We start from the raw sequence: 13908 nt of genomic DNA, 5'->3' as shown, positions 1-13908 counted from the left end.
CTATGAGCACACTTACATTAGACAGAAAGTGACTGACAATGTGTCATTTGACTCTTGGAGGAAAGCTGAGGCTCTAAAGCAATGGTCTTAGATTTGGTTTGTAAAGGGTTGTAGTTGCTACAGGTTTATCAGATATTTCTAAATTTATGATATTTATTGAGAATAAGTTACCTGGTGGCCTTCTTGTTATTCATGTCTCATATTTAATTTTTTAACTTAAGGAGTAAAAGAAACAATTAGAAGTTTTCATTCTTAATAAGCGAGTAGCTTAAATGAAGCTACAAGAGTATCATATTCCATATTTGGCTGACACCTTTATTTAAGGCAGCTTACAAGTTTCAGAAACCGTATGATTGTTTGCATGTGCTGTATTTCTTACAGCTGAATCACGGGCTGGTTTAATGGCTTGCTAAGAGTCACATAGTAATTGAAATAGAAAGCTATCAGTTTAAACTCCATTGCCTTAGTCTTACTGCCATATTTTCTATTTGTATGTTCAATTAGCAGCAATAATTAGTTTCAAAATATAAACTTTATTGGAATGAAGATATACAGTTACTGAGGTCTACCAGGAGCCAAGTCTGACCCTTCTATTCTAAAGGAACACAAGGAACATGCTTGCTAAACAAGCAGTACCATTGATACCGCCATACTGCCCACTATCCATAATAATTCTATAGTAAATGTACTGTAGGTTTACTGCAGTCAACTTGCTTCTTTAATGGTACTAGGACTAATAATGAAAACAATAAAACAACAATTTTCCAGCAGTCAAAGTTAAACTTATCAGAATTTTCTGACTTTTTTTCCTTTTCCTTGACATTTACATGCATCAGCAGAATAGAAACTTAATGATTTTCTTTGTGATTCCAAACAAAGCTGAATGCCTCAGGAACAAAAAAATGGGGTAGCAGAGAAGGGGCTAAAGAATGAAATGTGACATTACTTTCAAATAAAAAAAAAAACAAAGCACTTGCTTAATTTGACAAGATATTAACCAGTTGGTTGAAGAAGTGAAGGGATTATTTGATAGCACAAAGGTTTCTTTTATTCTCAAATTGAAACATTTTTTTAACTGGATTCAATAATTTATTCTATCTAGTGAAGCATAATGCAAATTATGTTCCTTTTGATATCTACTGTGTATCAGATACTATGAGAGTCAGCAGGGCTGTCCTCAGCTTCAGGGTTCTTCTCATATTTTACTGCAACTCTGTTATGGAATTTTTTTTTATGAAGCAAAACTGACAGAATAAGAACATAGAAGTTTTTATTTAATCTTTTACTTACTGCTTTTCCAGACACGGCATATGTGCGCATTTTTATCAGTGATGTGAATGATAACAAGCCCGTCTTTGCTCAGAGTGTCTATGAAGCCAGCGTAGATGAGGATGGAGATGTTGGCTTCAGTGTTATCACTGTCAGTGCTAACGATGGAGATGAAGGTAGGTGGTTAAATAAAGAAACACTGATTGCAGCCACAACATCATATTTCTTACAGCTCTGCCTAGCATTTATGAAGAACTTTACATTGCCAGCAAAGCAATGCAAAGACTTAAGTGATCACTGTTGGATTCTTAAGTTACACTCCAGTTTTATTTAGAAGGATACTATTTTTGATCTCTGTGGTTGTTCTGTTTATCCTAGTAGTAATTCAGAGACAACAGACCAGAAGCTGTTCTCTGCCTCAAAAAGAGAAATAGTGTACATTTATTTTGTCCTCTTCATCTGCTTTTACTTTGGCTAACAGTGATAATCAGAACTGCCATTGTGGTATAAGGAAAGCCTCCACAAGTCTAAAAGAAAGATAAATGTGTCTGAACTTGTAGTGTTCTAATTCTTGGTAACACTTTTGTTAAGAAGTATTGGTATTCTTGAAGCCACACCCCGTTCAGTAAGGGCTGTACTAGGTGCACACATGCCTGCTGTGTTTCATGTCAAACTAAGAGTGTGTATGAGAATACTGTCTCCTTCTCAAGGCTGTTGGACTTTGCATCTGTTATGACTAGGAATCCCAAAACACACAAGCCCCAAAAACACTTCCAAAAAGGCCGACTGGGTTGGATTTCCTATCAAAGACACGACTGGATATAAGGGCAAATTCAGGATTTTTATAAAATAAAAAGTTTTATTTTCCCAAAATGCTCTTTTACACTGTGAGGTATAAAGAAGAAGCAAACAAAGGGAATTCAAGGCGAACAAAGTCCCAATATAGTAATCCAAGGCCAGGTCAAAAAACTGAGCAGAAATTCACAATTAAGTATAAGCACAGCAAAAAAATACAAGTAAACTCACCACTTCCTAGCACATTCGAAATGAACCTCCAGGAACTGTGGAAGACCTGCCAGATTTTTGGGGCAGAGGGCAGTTCCTTGTGATGATTGGCAGGTTGCTCCGCCTATTGCTGGACTATCCACAAATTGCCATAGAAAACAAAGCAGACAATAAGCAAATGTAGCATTAACATACCTCAACAATTCAAAATAGAACAAAAAAGTTATAAAACAATACTTTAAACCCCAGCCATGGAAGGATTTGTGGCTGAGGTATAACAGCAGTTCCTTTTGCTCATACAACAGCACCTCTGTGTTCTCTAATCCCTTGCTTAATGCCTGTGTTTATAACTGTATGCTTTTTTTTAACAAGACTAATGATTTAGTTTTGCCGTTGAATTTTGGTTTCTGCTTCTTTGTGTACTCACTTTTGTCTACCATGCTCTGCCTTGTTTTTTCATAATCTATCTATATAAAAGCTAATGCAGTATGTTGCCCGCCATCTTCTCCTAGGATTTGCAGCTACCCATCAGAGGCTCAGTAGAAGATTATGCACTGCTGTTGCCCTTCCAGTGGAGGTCTGTCCTGCTCCAGCTTTACAGCATTAGAAGTTACTGTCAGAGTCAACACATTTTTTTGTTAAACATGATGTGTTTGATAGAAGGAGCCCAGAGTGTTAAATATCATTCACTGATTGTTACTTCATTCATACAACATAAAATTGTCAATTTGCTCATTCCAGTTCAGAGTCACAAGTCTGGAGTCTATCCCGGGAGCTTTGAGAGCATTACAGGAACCAACTCTGAATACGGCACCCGTTCATCACAGGGCACACAAATTAGAACTTAGAATTTAAGAAAGATTCAGAAGAGAACAGGCAATTTAGCCCAACAAAGCTCACCAGTCCTATCCACTTAATTCCTTCAAACTAACATCAAGTACAGTTTTGAAGGTCCCTAAAGTCCTAATGTCTATCACACTACTTGGTAACTTATTCCATGAGTCTAGTGAAGAAAAACTTCCTAATGTTTGTGCAATATTTACCCTTAACAAGTTTCCAGCTGTGTCACTGTGTTCTTGTTGAACTCATTTTAATGTAACAATCTTAATCCACTGTACTAATTCCCTTCATAATTTTGAGCATTTCAATCATCTCACCTCTTAAATCTCCTTTTGCTTTTAATCCTCCCTCATAATCCATCCCCCACAGTCCTGGAATCAGCCTAGTCATTCTTCCTTTGACTTGTTCTAGCACTTCTACAGTATTTTTTTTTTTTTTTTGTAGTCTGGAGACCAAAACTGCACGTAGTACTCCAGATGAGGTCTAACCAGTGCATAATTAAGATTTTGTATAACCTTGTTTGACTTGTACTCTACACATCATGCTATATAACCTAAGCCTTCGTAATGATTCTGTCTGGAAGCTGGTAGTGACAAGTCTGCTACAATGCCTACATCCTTCTCATAAACTGTACTTTTAATTTTCAGATTAACCATTGTGTAATTGAATCTCACATTTTTACTTCCTACGTGTAATACTTAAATTAACCTATATTAAATTTCATCTGCCACAAATCTGCCCAAGTCCATATGCTGTTTGAGTCCCTCTGTAATGATTAAATGGATTCTAGTTTATATGCCAATCCACTGGAAACTCAACAAGCTTGTTATTCTATTCCTATCCAAATCCTTTTATATATATATATAAAATTCGCTACCATGGCTGTTCATTTGTCTGTCCAGGATTGTTAAATCACCTGTAGCTCGTAAGCTGTTTGACTTATTGACCTGAAATTTGGAACACATATTCTACGTGACATCTACTATCTGCTTTCAGGGTAATGATTGACCTCCAAGGTTATTTGTCTTTTTATTTTTATTTTATTATACTGTAGAATCAACCTCTGAGGAAACGAATACTAAACGTACAGAGAAAGAGTATGAAAATTAGGAATGCTCAAGTCAAGTGTATTCGTGTAGTGGCAGTATGCAGTGTAAGCCCATGCTGTAAAAAGCACGGGGTCCTAGAAACTATTGAAATCATGATAAAAAAAAATTGAAATGTAAAGATGCCGGGTAATTCAAAGAAACCACTTTGGGCATCTCTCTCCTTGGAGGTTTCGTGTTGCTGACATGCTCGCCAATGTTTGTGCATTAGCGGCTAAGCGACTGTCTTTCTTTAGAGGTTTCCTTGTGCCAGCATCTTCTCCTTGCTTGTGTATTAGCTGCGGAAGGAAAAGTAAAAGGAATACCATTCTGCCAATGTGCTCGCCTCACTTCTGTATTAGCCACTAAGGAAGTGACTCTTTCTTCAGAGGTTTTGCTTTGCTGACGTGCTGGCCTCACTTGTGTAAGGTGGAGTCCTTACCCCGACTGCACCTCTCACTTCCAGGCTGGACAGACACTCACACCTCCACACATAGACGTTCATATATATATATATATATATAATAATAGTGACCTTAGCACTGACCTCTGTGGGATGCCACTCTTACCTTCACCCAATTCAGATATTCCTCGCATCACCACCCTCTGCTTCCTGTGTTTTAGCCAATTCTACAATTGTCATTACACTCCACCCTTAACTCTCACTTCTTTTAATTTGATGCTCAACTTCTCATGTGGTACCTTATCAAATGCTTTCCAAAAGTCAAGATAAATAATATCATATGCACCACTCTGATCATTTCTTTTTGTTGTTTATTCATAGAATTCCAGCATGTTAGTAAAACACTGCATCCTCCATCTGATCCAATAATGACTGTTCAGTACAACTTTTCTTCTTGCCATGTGCTGCTCAATCTTATCCCTAACAATTCCTTCAAATAATTTACCTGTGATTCACATTAAATCTATTTGATTATAGTTGCTTGGATCTTCCCAATCACCCTTTTTATATAATGAGATCATATTTGCCATTTTCCAGTACTTTACATAGTGCATAGTGACTTCCTAAAAATGGGCATCTAGGGTTTATATATGTACGTGATAACCTCCTTAAGACCTCAAGGATAAATATTATCTGGTCCTAGTGGTTTGTTTGAGTTCAGTCTGGTTAATCTAAGCAGTACTTCGCCCTGTAGAATTTCAAAATCACTCAGCACCTCCTTAGTAGTTCCTGTTATTGCTGGGAGGTGATCTGCTAAATCAAATATGAAAATCTCTGAAAAAATACGTTTTTCATCTGCTATTTCATGTCTGACTTTTTTTAGTTATCCTTTACTATTCCTAATGCACTTCACCTCCTCCTTATATTTTCTTTTTATACTAAAATGCTAAAAGAATTTCTTTACCTTGTCTGCTATAGTTCTCTGTAACTTCCTTTTAGCTCCCCTAATATCCTTTTTAATGGTTGCCATCATGTTCTCATACACCCTATGATTCCCATTGGAGTTACTAATATTACATTCCTTATACAGCTGTTTTTTCCTTAGCAGCTTTTTTATCTCCTTACTTACCTACTGTGGAGTTTTTTTTTTTCCTTTTCTAATTACAATTTTTAGGATGCACCTGTCCTGTATTGTATGTAAAATGTTTTTAAACCTGTTCCATTGCTCCTCTACTGTCTCCACACTTAAAGCTTATCCAAGTTTATCCCTTTTAGACTTTGTTGCATCTTTTCAAAAAGTTTCCTACCAAAATGAAACTTAACAGTTTAAGTTTTTGTATCTACCAAATACACATAGAATTGTATTATATTATGGTTACTTAATGTTAGATTATCAGTCACCTCTATAACTTCAGTTCTACTCTGGTTACACATTCTTGCAACCACAATCACACTGGGGCCACAAATTTAGAATCAATAATTAGCCTAGTATGGTCATCTTTGGGATGTGGAAGAAAAACTGGAATGTTAAGAGAAAAAACCTTGCAACCATGTCTGCATTCAAACTCAAGAATCTGCACCTGCTAACTAAGCTCAGTTAATTTCCTTTTTTATAGTTCTGCATAGTAAGTATAGGCACAGAGCCCCATAGCAAACCATCAGATTGCAACAAACAATTTACATGATGAAGAATATCCATAAAAATACAAAGCTTAGCTTAAAATCAGAGAGTAAAAAAGAGCAATTTCTAATTCATTGAGGTAACATACCATGACCTTATAAGTTAATTTTTATTATTATATTTTGAGATATGACCGTCTAACATTGGAGGAGAGTGTAACAAAAACTCCAGGAAATAAAGCCTGTGCTCACAGTGGGAAAAAAAAAATTAAGAAGAAAAAGTTAGACACAGTTCTGGAGACCTAGACCTGCTGGCCACTCATCCCCTCTTAGGAACTGTAGAATATTGTATAAATTAGTGTTAGGCTGTCTATTAAGATGACTATTCATGCTTGTCTCCTGGTTTCCAAGGCTCCCAATATGTCTGGTGTCTTTTCCCATGGCCAAGAAAGCCACTTTACCATATCCATTTAGTTACATTCAGCACAATTAATGAGATTTTTCAGGAGACCTGAAAGATTAAATGTAATAAAAGCTATTTTTGTTTGTGTGCTTAACATTCTGATGCTTGTAAGGGAGCAGATTGGAAAAGGTCTTTGTTGTCTATCGGCTTACACTGAAATTCATTTTTCATTTCATTTGTTTTGCGAAAGGTTTAATTGATGTTACCAATCCAAAATCTTTTTGGTGTTAGAGATGAAACTGTTGACTAAATCCCATGGCATTTTAGATAATTGATTCCATGGACATAACTGTAATGATCACTTTTTTTGTATTTGCTTTTTTAATTTAAACTTATCATGTTGCAGATCTATCATTGCTTGATGGGTCATTTCTTAAAAATTCTTGTGTTTTGCAATGTGAATCCAACAACATATAATCTGTTTTTGTGGTTATTTTTCCACAGGATTTTATTATGGACAATACATGTGATATTCTCTTTTTCTTTCATTATATTTGATTTTTGTATTTATTTTTCATATCTTACACCTTAAGGAGCCAATGCTAAACTGAGGTACCAGATCACATCTGGAAATATTGGTGGTGTCTTTGATGTTGAACCAGAAGTTGGCACCATCTTTATTTCCCAACCTCTGGACTATGAGCAAGTCAAAAGATACAAGTTACATCTGTTGGCTTCTGATGGAAAATGGGAAGATTATGCCATTGTCATCATCAGTGTTGTTAACAAAAATGATGAAACACCAGTATTTTCAATGAATGAATACTATGGGAGTGTCACAGAGGAATTAGATGGTTCTCCGGTGTTTGTGCTTCAGGTAATTATCTCTATTGCACTTTAAGATTACACTCATAAACAGAATTAAATGAATCACATCATTTTTATGTATGACAAGGCTGATGGAGATGTTAGTGTTTTCACCTCGCAACTCTAAGAGACCGGATTTTTCTCCAAGAGGGTGGAACATGTCACCACTCTTTTTTCATTCCTCATCCTAAAGATGTGCATTCTTGGTTGATTTCTGTCTGTGAGGGGTTTGGGATAAATGGACTAACTTTATCTCTCCATCCTACTCACACTTGGTCAAATGTTCATAGGTATAACCTGTATGTTTCTGTGATATGGGAGGAAATGGTTCAACCTAGAAATTAACCAAAGATACATGGGCACATATTTCACTAAGTAATCATGCTGGCATTTGAACCTGGAATTCTGAAGCTGTAATGCAGTAGTGCTAATCACTGCACTACTAAACAACTGCTGATTCTTTGTTCATTATAATGAATTTTATTGTTAACATATCAGAGGAGGCAGATACTTATATTAATACTTATATTTGTTGTCTATATTAATGACAAATACAGTATCATCAATGAAGGATGGAGTGATGAGAATATAGTGTATGTTTCATGTATTCTATACTCAGTCAGATATTCTGTCCTTGATCATTTCAAAACTTTATAAACAGTAATTAGAGGAATAATATAGTACGAAAGGTTCTTGAACCCTGGCAATTTAAACCAAACACTAATTTACGACAAGGTTTAAATGGCAGAATCAATTGCTTAAACAACACTTTCGTCTGTGCAGTCTATAGAAAGCTGCATCTATTGGCAGAATAGAATCAATAAAAAAGAAGAAGATGAAAGCAATTTAAAATGCATAAATAATGCTGTGTTAAAAAAAATGAAAGAAATGACAGGAAAAGCAGCCATGTAAATATATGGATTGTTCCAAATAATTTCTTGCTGAAGATTTCTTGCTCTGTCTTTTATTCTATCCTTTGTCACCAAGGAAACATGAGAGTTTGGACTGCAGTTGTTGCTCTGACAAAGAGTTCTCACCCTTCTGCTTATACGTATTTCACTCTTTGTATTTTTGGGTGTCACAAAGACAAAAGCAATAAGTGACCTGAAATGACACTATCTATCTATCTATCTATCTATCTATCTATCTATCTATCTATCTATCTATCTATCTATCTATCTATCTATCTATCTATCTATCTATCTATCTATCTATCTATCTATCTATCTATCTATCAGGATTGTTAGAAACAATAGAAATGGTGATATTCTATAACAGTTTACATGCAATGTGTTCAATTTTATCCTGACAATGTTTAACTTGTTTTTACAGCTGCCATTTTTTTCCCAGTATTTCAATATAGTTGTCAGATATTTTCATTTCATTATATTTAATTTGGTATTCATTCTTTCATGTTCAAGTTTTAAACAGAGGTACCAAGTACTTTTGAAAATGCAGATGGTGCATTTCAACTAGCCTGTAGAGTTGAGTTGCCTTGTTTGTTTGTTTCCTGAAGAGGAAGGCACCTTACTCAACATGACCTACCTGTTCATCACCTTAATCGGAAAGACCCAGCCCTTCTTGCTTTGGTTTTTGTATTTCCTGGCTAGGTAGAGGTCATCTAAGAATTTATCTTACTCAAGCGAAAAAAAAAATATTCTAATGAGAATACATGAAGGTCCCCTTTACCTGTAAGCAAAATGGTAGATGCCCAGCCATTTAGTCCGTTCATCTGTTTATTGAGGCCCCATAATTCAGTCCAATGTTATGGCTAAAACAGCCCAATGCATATCTTGTCATTACTGGATGCTGGCAGCAGACAACTCTCATTGGGTCATGTAGACAGACACACGGTGCAATTCAGAATAGTCAATTAAACAAAACATGTCATCTTTAAAGTGAAGTAGGAGAACAGTGCCTGAAGAACAAACCATAGATACAAGGCAACAATCAAGCTAGGATTATACCTCAAACATCCAAGAACTGGCAAGCAGACACCATAATTACTGTACTACCTATATGAAACAATCCCAATCCTGCCTGTCATATTTTACAGCTCCCATAAACCTAATTATGGGATGCAGTGGATAGCACTGCCGCTTCACAAATCCAACATCCTCGGTAAAATCGGGTCTAGTTGCCATTTGTGTAAAGCTTGTAGGTTGTCCCTGTGTTTGTGTGAATTTCTGGGTACTCCAGATTTCCTTCACTTTTTAAAGCATGCCATTTTGGGTTAATACATGTTAACTAAATTGGCTCTATGAATAGGTCCTGTGATGGACTGGCATTTCAACTAGGAATGCTTGGATTGGCTCCAATCCACTCTGACTCCAAATTAAATTAGGCAGATTTAAGAATATTATGTTTCCTTTGTAAGAACTGCACCTCTATTGTCTGAGAAAAAAACAGAGTAAATGTCAGTCTTTACTTTCTTGGTTACTTGAAATTATAATTTCTGTAGTGGTACAGTTTGTGAGTGAAGTGCCACTGAATGTTGTTATTTTGTTCAAGCCTCCATACTGCAAGTGCTATAAAAATATTTTCAGTTTGAGCTTTTTTATTTTTTTAGCTGCATCAGTCATCGCAGAGCCAAGTTTGAGGCAAGAAGATGTGATCATTATAAACACCTAGACTATTCATGTTCCATTCCGTGTTAGCCCTTCAGGGTGGCTTCTGCTAATACAGAAGCGTTTATTACTAAGTCATCATTTTTTTCAGAATAGCTAGAGGATCCTTTTATTCTTATCTTTCAGGTGACAGCAACAGACCCAGATAAGGATGCAGATCAAGGTGCACTGCGATACTCTCTGCATGGACAAGGAGCAGAGACTGAGTTTATAATTGATGAAGTGACAGGAAAAATCTATGCCCAGAAGACGCTCGATCGGGAGGAACGTGCTGTCTGGCGTTTTGTTGTTTTGGCGACTGATGAAGGTGGAGAAGGACTGACTGGATTTACTGATGTCATTATTAATGTGTGGGATATTAATGATAATGCCCCAGTTTTTATGTGTATGCCTGACAACTGTAATGGAAATGTGCTGGAAAACTCCCCAGCGGACACATCTGTCATGGAAATGACAGCAACTGATCTGGATGATACGACCGTGGGCCAAAATGCTCTGTTGACATATAAAATTGCAGGAAATGCTAAGAATGGAATCAACTTTGACTTGTTTAGCATAAATCCATCAACTGGAACCATTTATGTGGCACTTGGCACACTAGACAGGGAAAAGATGGACAAATATTTCCTTGTTGTGGAAGCAAAAGATGGAGGCGGAATGACAGGTACAGGTACAGCTACAATTTGGGTATCTGATGTAAATGACCATGCCCCAAAGTTCACTCAGCATTCCTGCAATGCAAGAATCTCAGAAAACAGTGAAATAAACTCTGCTGTTTTAGATGTTTCAGCAACAGATGCAGATACTGGTGAAAATGCACAGTTGACATTTAGCATTATAAGTGGAGACCCAGAACAGAAATTCTACATTGAAAGTTACCGGAAGGAGCAGCGTGGAACATTAAAACTGAAGAAGAGTTTAGATTATGAGAAATCCAATGAACATTGGTTTAATTTGACCATAAAAGTAGAAGATTTAGATTTTTCCAATGTGATCCATTGCATTATAGAGGTGGATGATTACAATGATCATGCTCCAGTATTCATTCCCCAGTTTTACCAATTGAGTCCGTTACCTGAAAATATCCAGATTGGCACCAGTATTACAAAAATAACAGCCACTGACACTGACTCTGGTCAAAATGGGCAGATTTCATACAGTATTCTTGCAGACTCCGATCCATATGGACAATTTGTTGTTGATCAAGCTGGGCATGTGATTGTGTCAAATAGTCTGGATCGGGAAACAGTGGCACAGCATTATATTATCGTTTTGGCCACAGATCAGGGTGAACCTCCTCAAACAGGCAGCGCCACTGTGCAGTTGTCTCTTATAGATGTCAATGACAATGCTCCAGAGTTCGAAACTGCCTACATGCCTGTTGTGTGGGAAAATGTGCCAGGGCCACAGATTGTGAAAATGAATCAGACTTCTCAATTGCTACATGCCATAGACAGGGATGTTAAGGAAAATGGCCCACCATTCTCCTTTTCCTTACCTGTTGACTTTCCAAATAATTCAAATTTTACCTTGACAGACAATGGCAACAATACTGCTACAATCACAGCATTAAGGAAATTTGATAGAGAGATACAAAAAGAGTTTTATCTTCCTATTATAATGAAGGATAATGGAAATCCACCACTGACTACCACTAATACTCTTACAATTACCATAGGAGATGAAAATGACCATCCTCATCAACCTGGATTCAAGGAAATCTACATAAACAGTCATCGAGGTATGTGACTATCAGTGTAAGAAATGTTTCAGATAAAATGTCTTTATCTTTTAAAATGTTGCTTACATTCGATGAGTGGAAACCAATGCTATCCTAAACTGTGAAAGAAATCTGAAAGAGCAGGGAAAAGCAATATGGGTAAGACTTTCACATTTAATTTAGTAAAAGCCAAATTCAGATAATGTTGATTATCAGGAATTACTTGCACCCATTTAGCACTGTTTTTCCTCATTGTACCATAAATTCTCTTGTTTTATGCATAATATGCAAGTGCCCTTGATTACTGCCTTTTGCATAAATCAGACACCCATCAATTCTAACATTCCATTAATGAAAATGTCATTTGGGGATTCTGGTTAGGCTTTAAATCCCCCAGTAGCTTATTTTCGCAAGAAATTTGGTTAATGGAGTTTGTTTCATCTCCTCAAGTGCCAACTTGCCATACTGTATGTTCTGTTACCATATTTTTTCCCTTGTACTCCTAAATTCAGTTTTATTTGCATCATTATTTTTTTCTAAATGTTTCTTTTTGGAGGCGCGTGGGACACTTTACATTAAATGCAAATATGTGCCTATTTATATAGTTTTGCCTTGAATATTACTGTTGTAATTCCATGCGGACACGGCCATCCTCCTGAGAGGAATGTTATATAACAACAAATTACATTACAGTTTCTCTCAATCGATTTGACACATTTCATACATGAAAACGCCATTCTCAAAGCTGTGGAAGCATTTCACGAAACAGTTGATGCATTTGTCAAAGCAGCATCACAGCTGTGCAAAAGGCTTGAAAACACTCAGAACACTCACTGCATGCATCAAAATGCACAAAGTTGATCAGTCACTACATCACTGCAAATAAACATTTACACCATGTTTGTCATTTACAGACAAATGCACTATATTCTTTTTCTCTTCATCATAACAGTAGATCGCATTTACTATATTTACAGTATATACACATGCATTTATCCATCAAGTAAAAATAATTGTAATAAGCCTATAAAGGAAATTAGAACTTTCTGCAAAAACAAATCTGGATGAACTGAGGAAAAAACTACATTCAAAGGTGTCCTGTACAGTAAATGAAGCAATATCAACCCAGTCCCTCATGGGAAATCCATTCATTCTTTGACTTCAGACCATAGAGCTGGATCTACATCACACCACAGTTTGTCTTTCAAGGCACATGTTACATACCCACCCCACCATGAAATGATTCAGGTGTTCAGTTTATACCCAGCTGTCATTGCTTCTAGCAATGACATTTAGATATGGGGTTTGTACTTACGTACTTTCTACCTCCAGGTGGAAAATAAACTTCTCAGTTGGGATAAGGAAAGGTGAATAAGATGGCAAAGTTGAACAAGTTGACCATCTTTGGATGGGTATCAAACCAAGCTTTTATTTGAATAACGCTGTGAAATCTTATATTGTCCCAGACCACCAGAACATTTGGTAGAACTGTTGCAACCACTTCTCTCTCGGTTTCAGAAATTAGAACATTGATTAACCCATCCAAAAATAGCAAAAGCTGATCAGTATTGAGGGGCCCAATAGTTGTAACCTTATGGATCACACCCTCTCCAGACATCACATCACACATGGAAATGTTGCCACCATGTTGTCCAGGTATATCCACTGTGGCCCTGTGCTAAACGAGATTCCTGCCTTGTCGTCAGACCTTGTCAAGGTTAAATCCTCCCTCATTAACATACACAAATGTGTTTTGTACTCACTGCCCTCCAGCTGCAAAACCTACATTTACATGTTAATCAATAAACTCATTCAGTAAACTGTAGCACTTACTGTAAACTGGCTCCAAGTAAAATATTGTTTACATGCCACAGTGTCAAAATACATGGCAATGTTCAAGTAGGTGCTTACATAACAGTAGAGTGTGGCCTTACATGTACAGGGTGGTCCAGATCTAATTATGCAATTTTCATTATGCTATAACTTATTAAGTGTATTACATAGAAAATAACCCAAAAAATCTGGGACAATCGAGAAGTGTGCAAACTGACGGCATGAAGAATCATCTT

At 36.6% G+C, this 13908-nt stretch overlaps 1 protein-coding gene across 1 annotated transcript in view; it reads left to right on the top strand.

Annotated features, from left to right (window-relative positions):
- si:ch211-186j3.6 (neural-cadherin) overlaps positions 1 to 13908 on the top strand; it is a 631501-nt gene that overhangs the window by 416350 nt on the left and 201243 nt on the right. Inside the window, exons 16-18 of the mRNA XM_039763170.1 lie at positions 1302 to 1445; positions 7219 to 7502; positions 10246 to 11860. Coding sequence (XP_039619104.1) covers positions 1302 to 1445; positions 7219 to 7502; positions 10246 to 11860 — 2043 coding nt within the window. The remainder of the gene's footprint in view (positions 1 to 1301; positions 1446 to 7218; positions 7503 to 10245; positions 11861 to 13908) is intronic.

This window comes from Polypterus senegalus, chromosome 9 (assembly GCF_016835505.1).
Source record: "Polypterus senegalus isolate Bchr_013 chromosome 9, ASM1683550v1, whole genome shotgun sequence".
Taxonomy (NCBI): Eukaryota; Metazoa; Chordata; class Cladistia; order Polypteriformes; family Polypteridae; genus Polypterus; species Polypterus senegalus.
The sequence above is the reverse complement of the archived record's forward strand: the minus strand, read 5'-3'. Positions and strand labels throughout refer to the sequence as shown.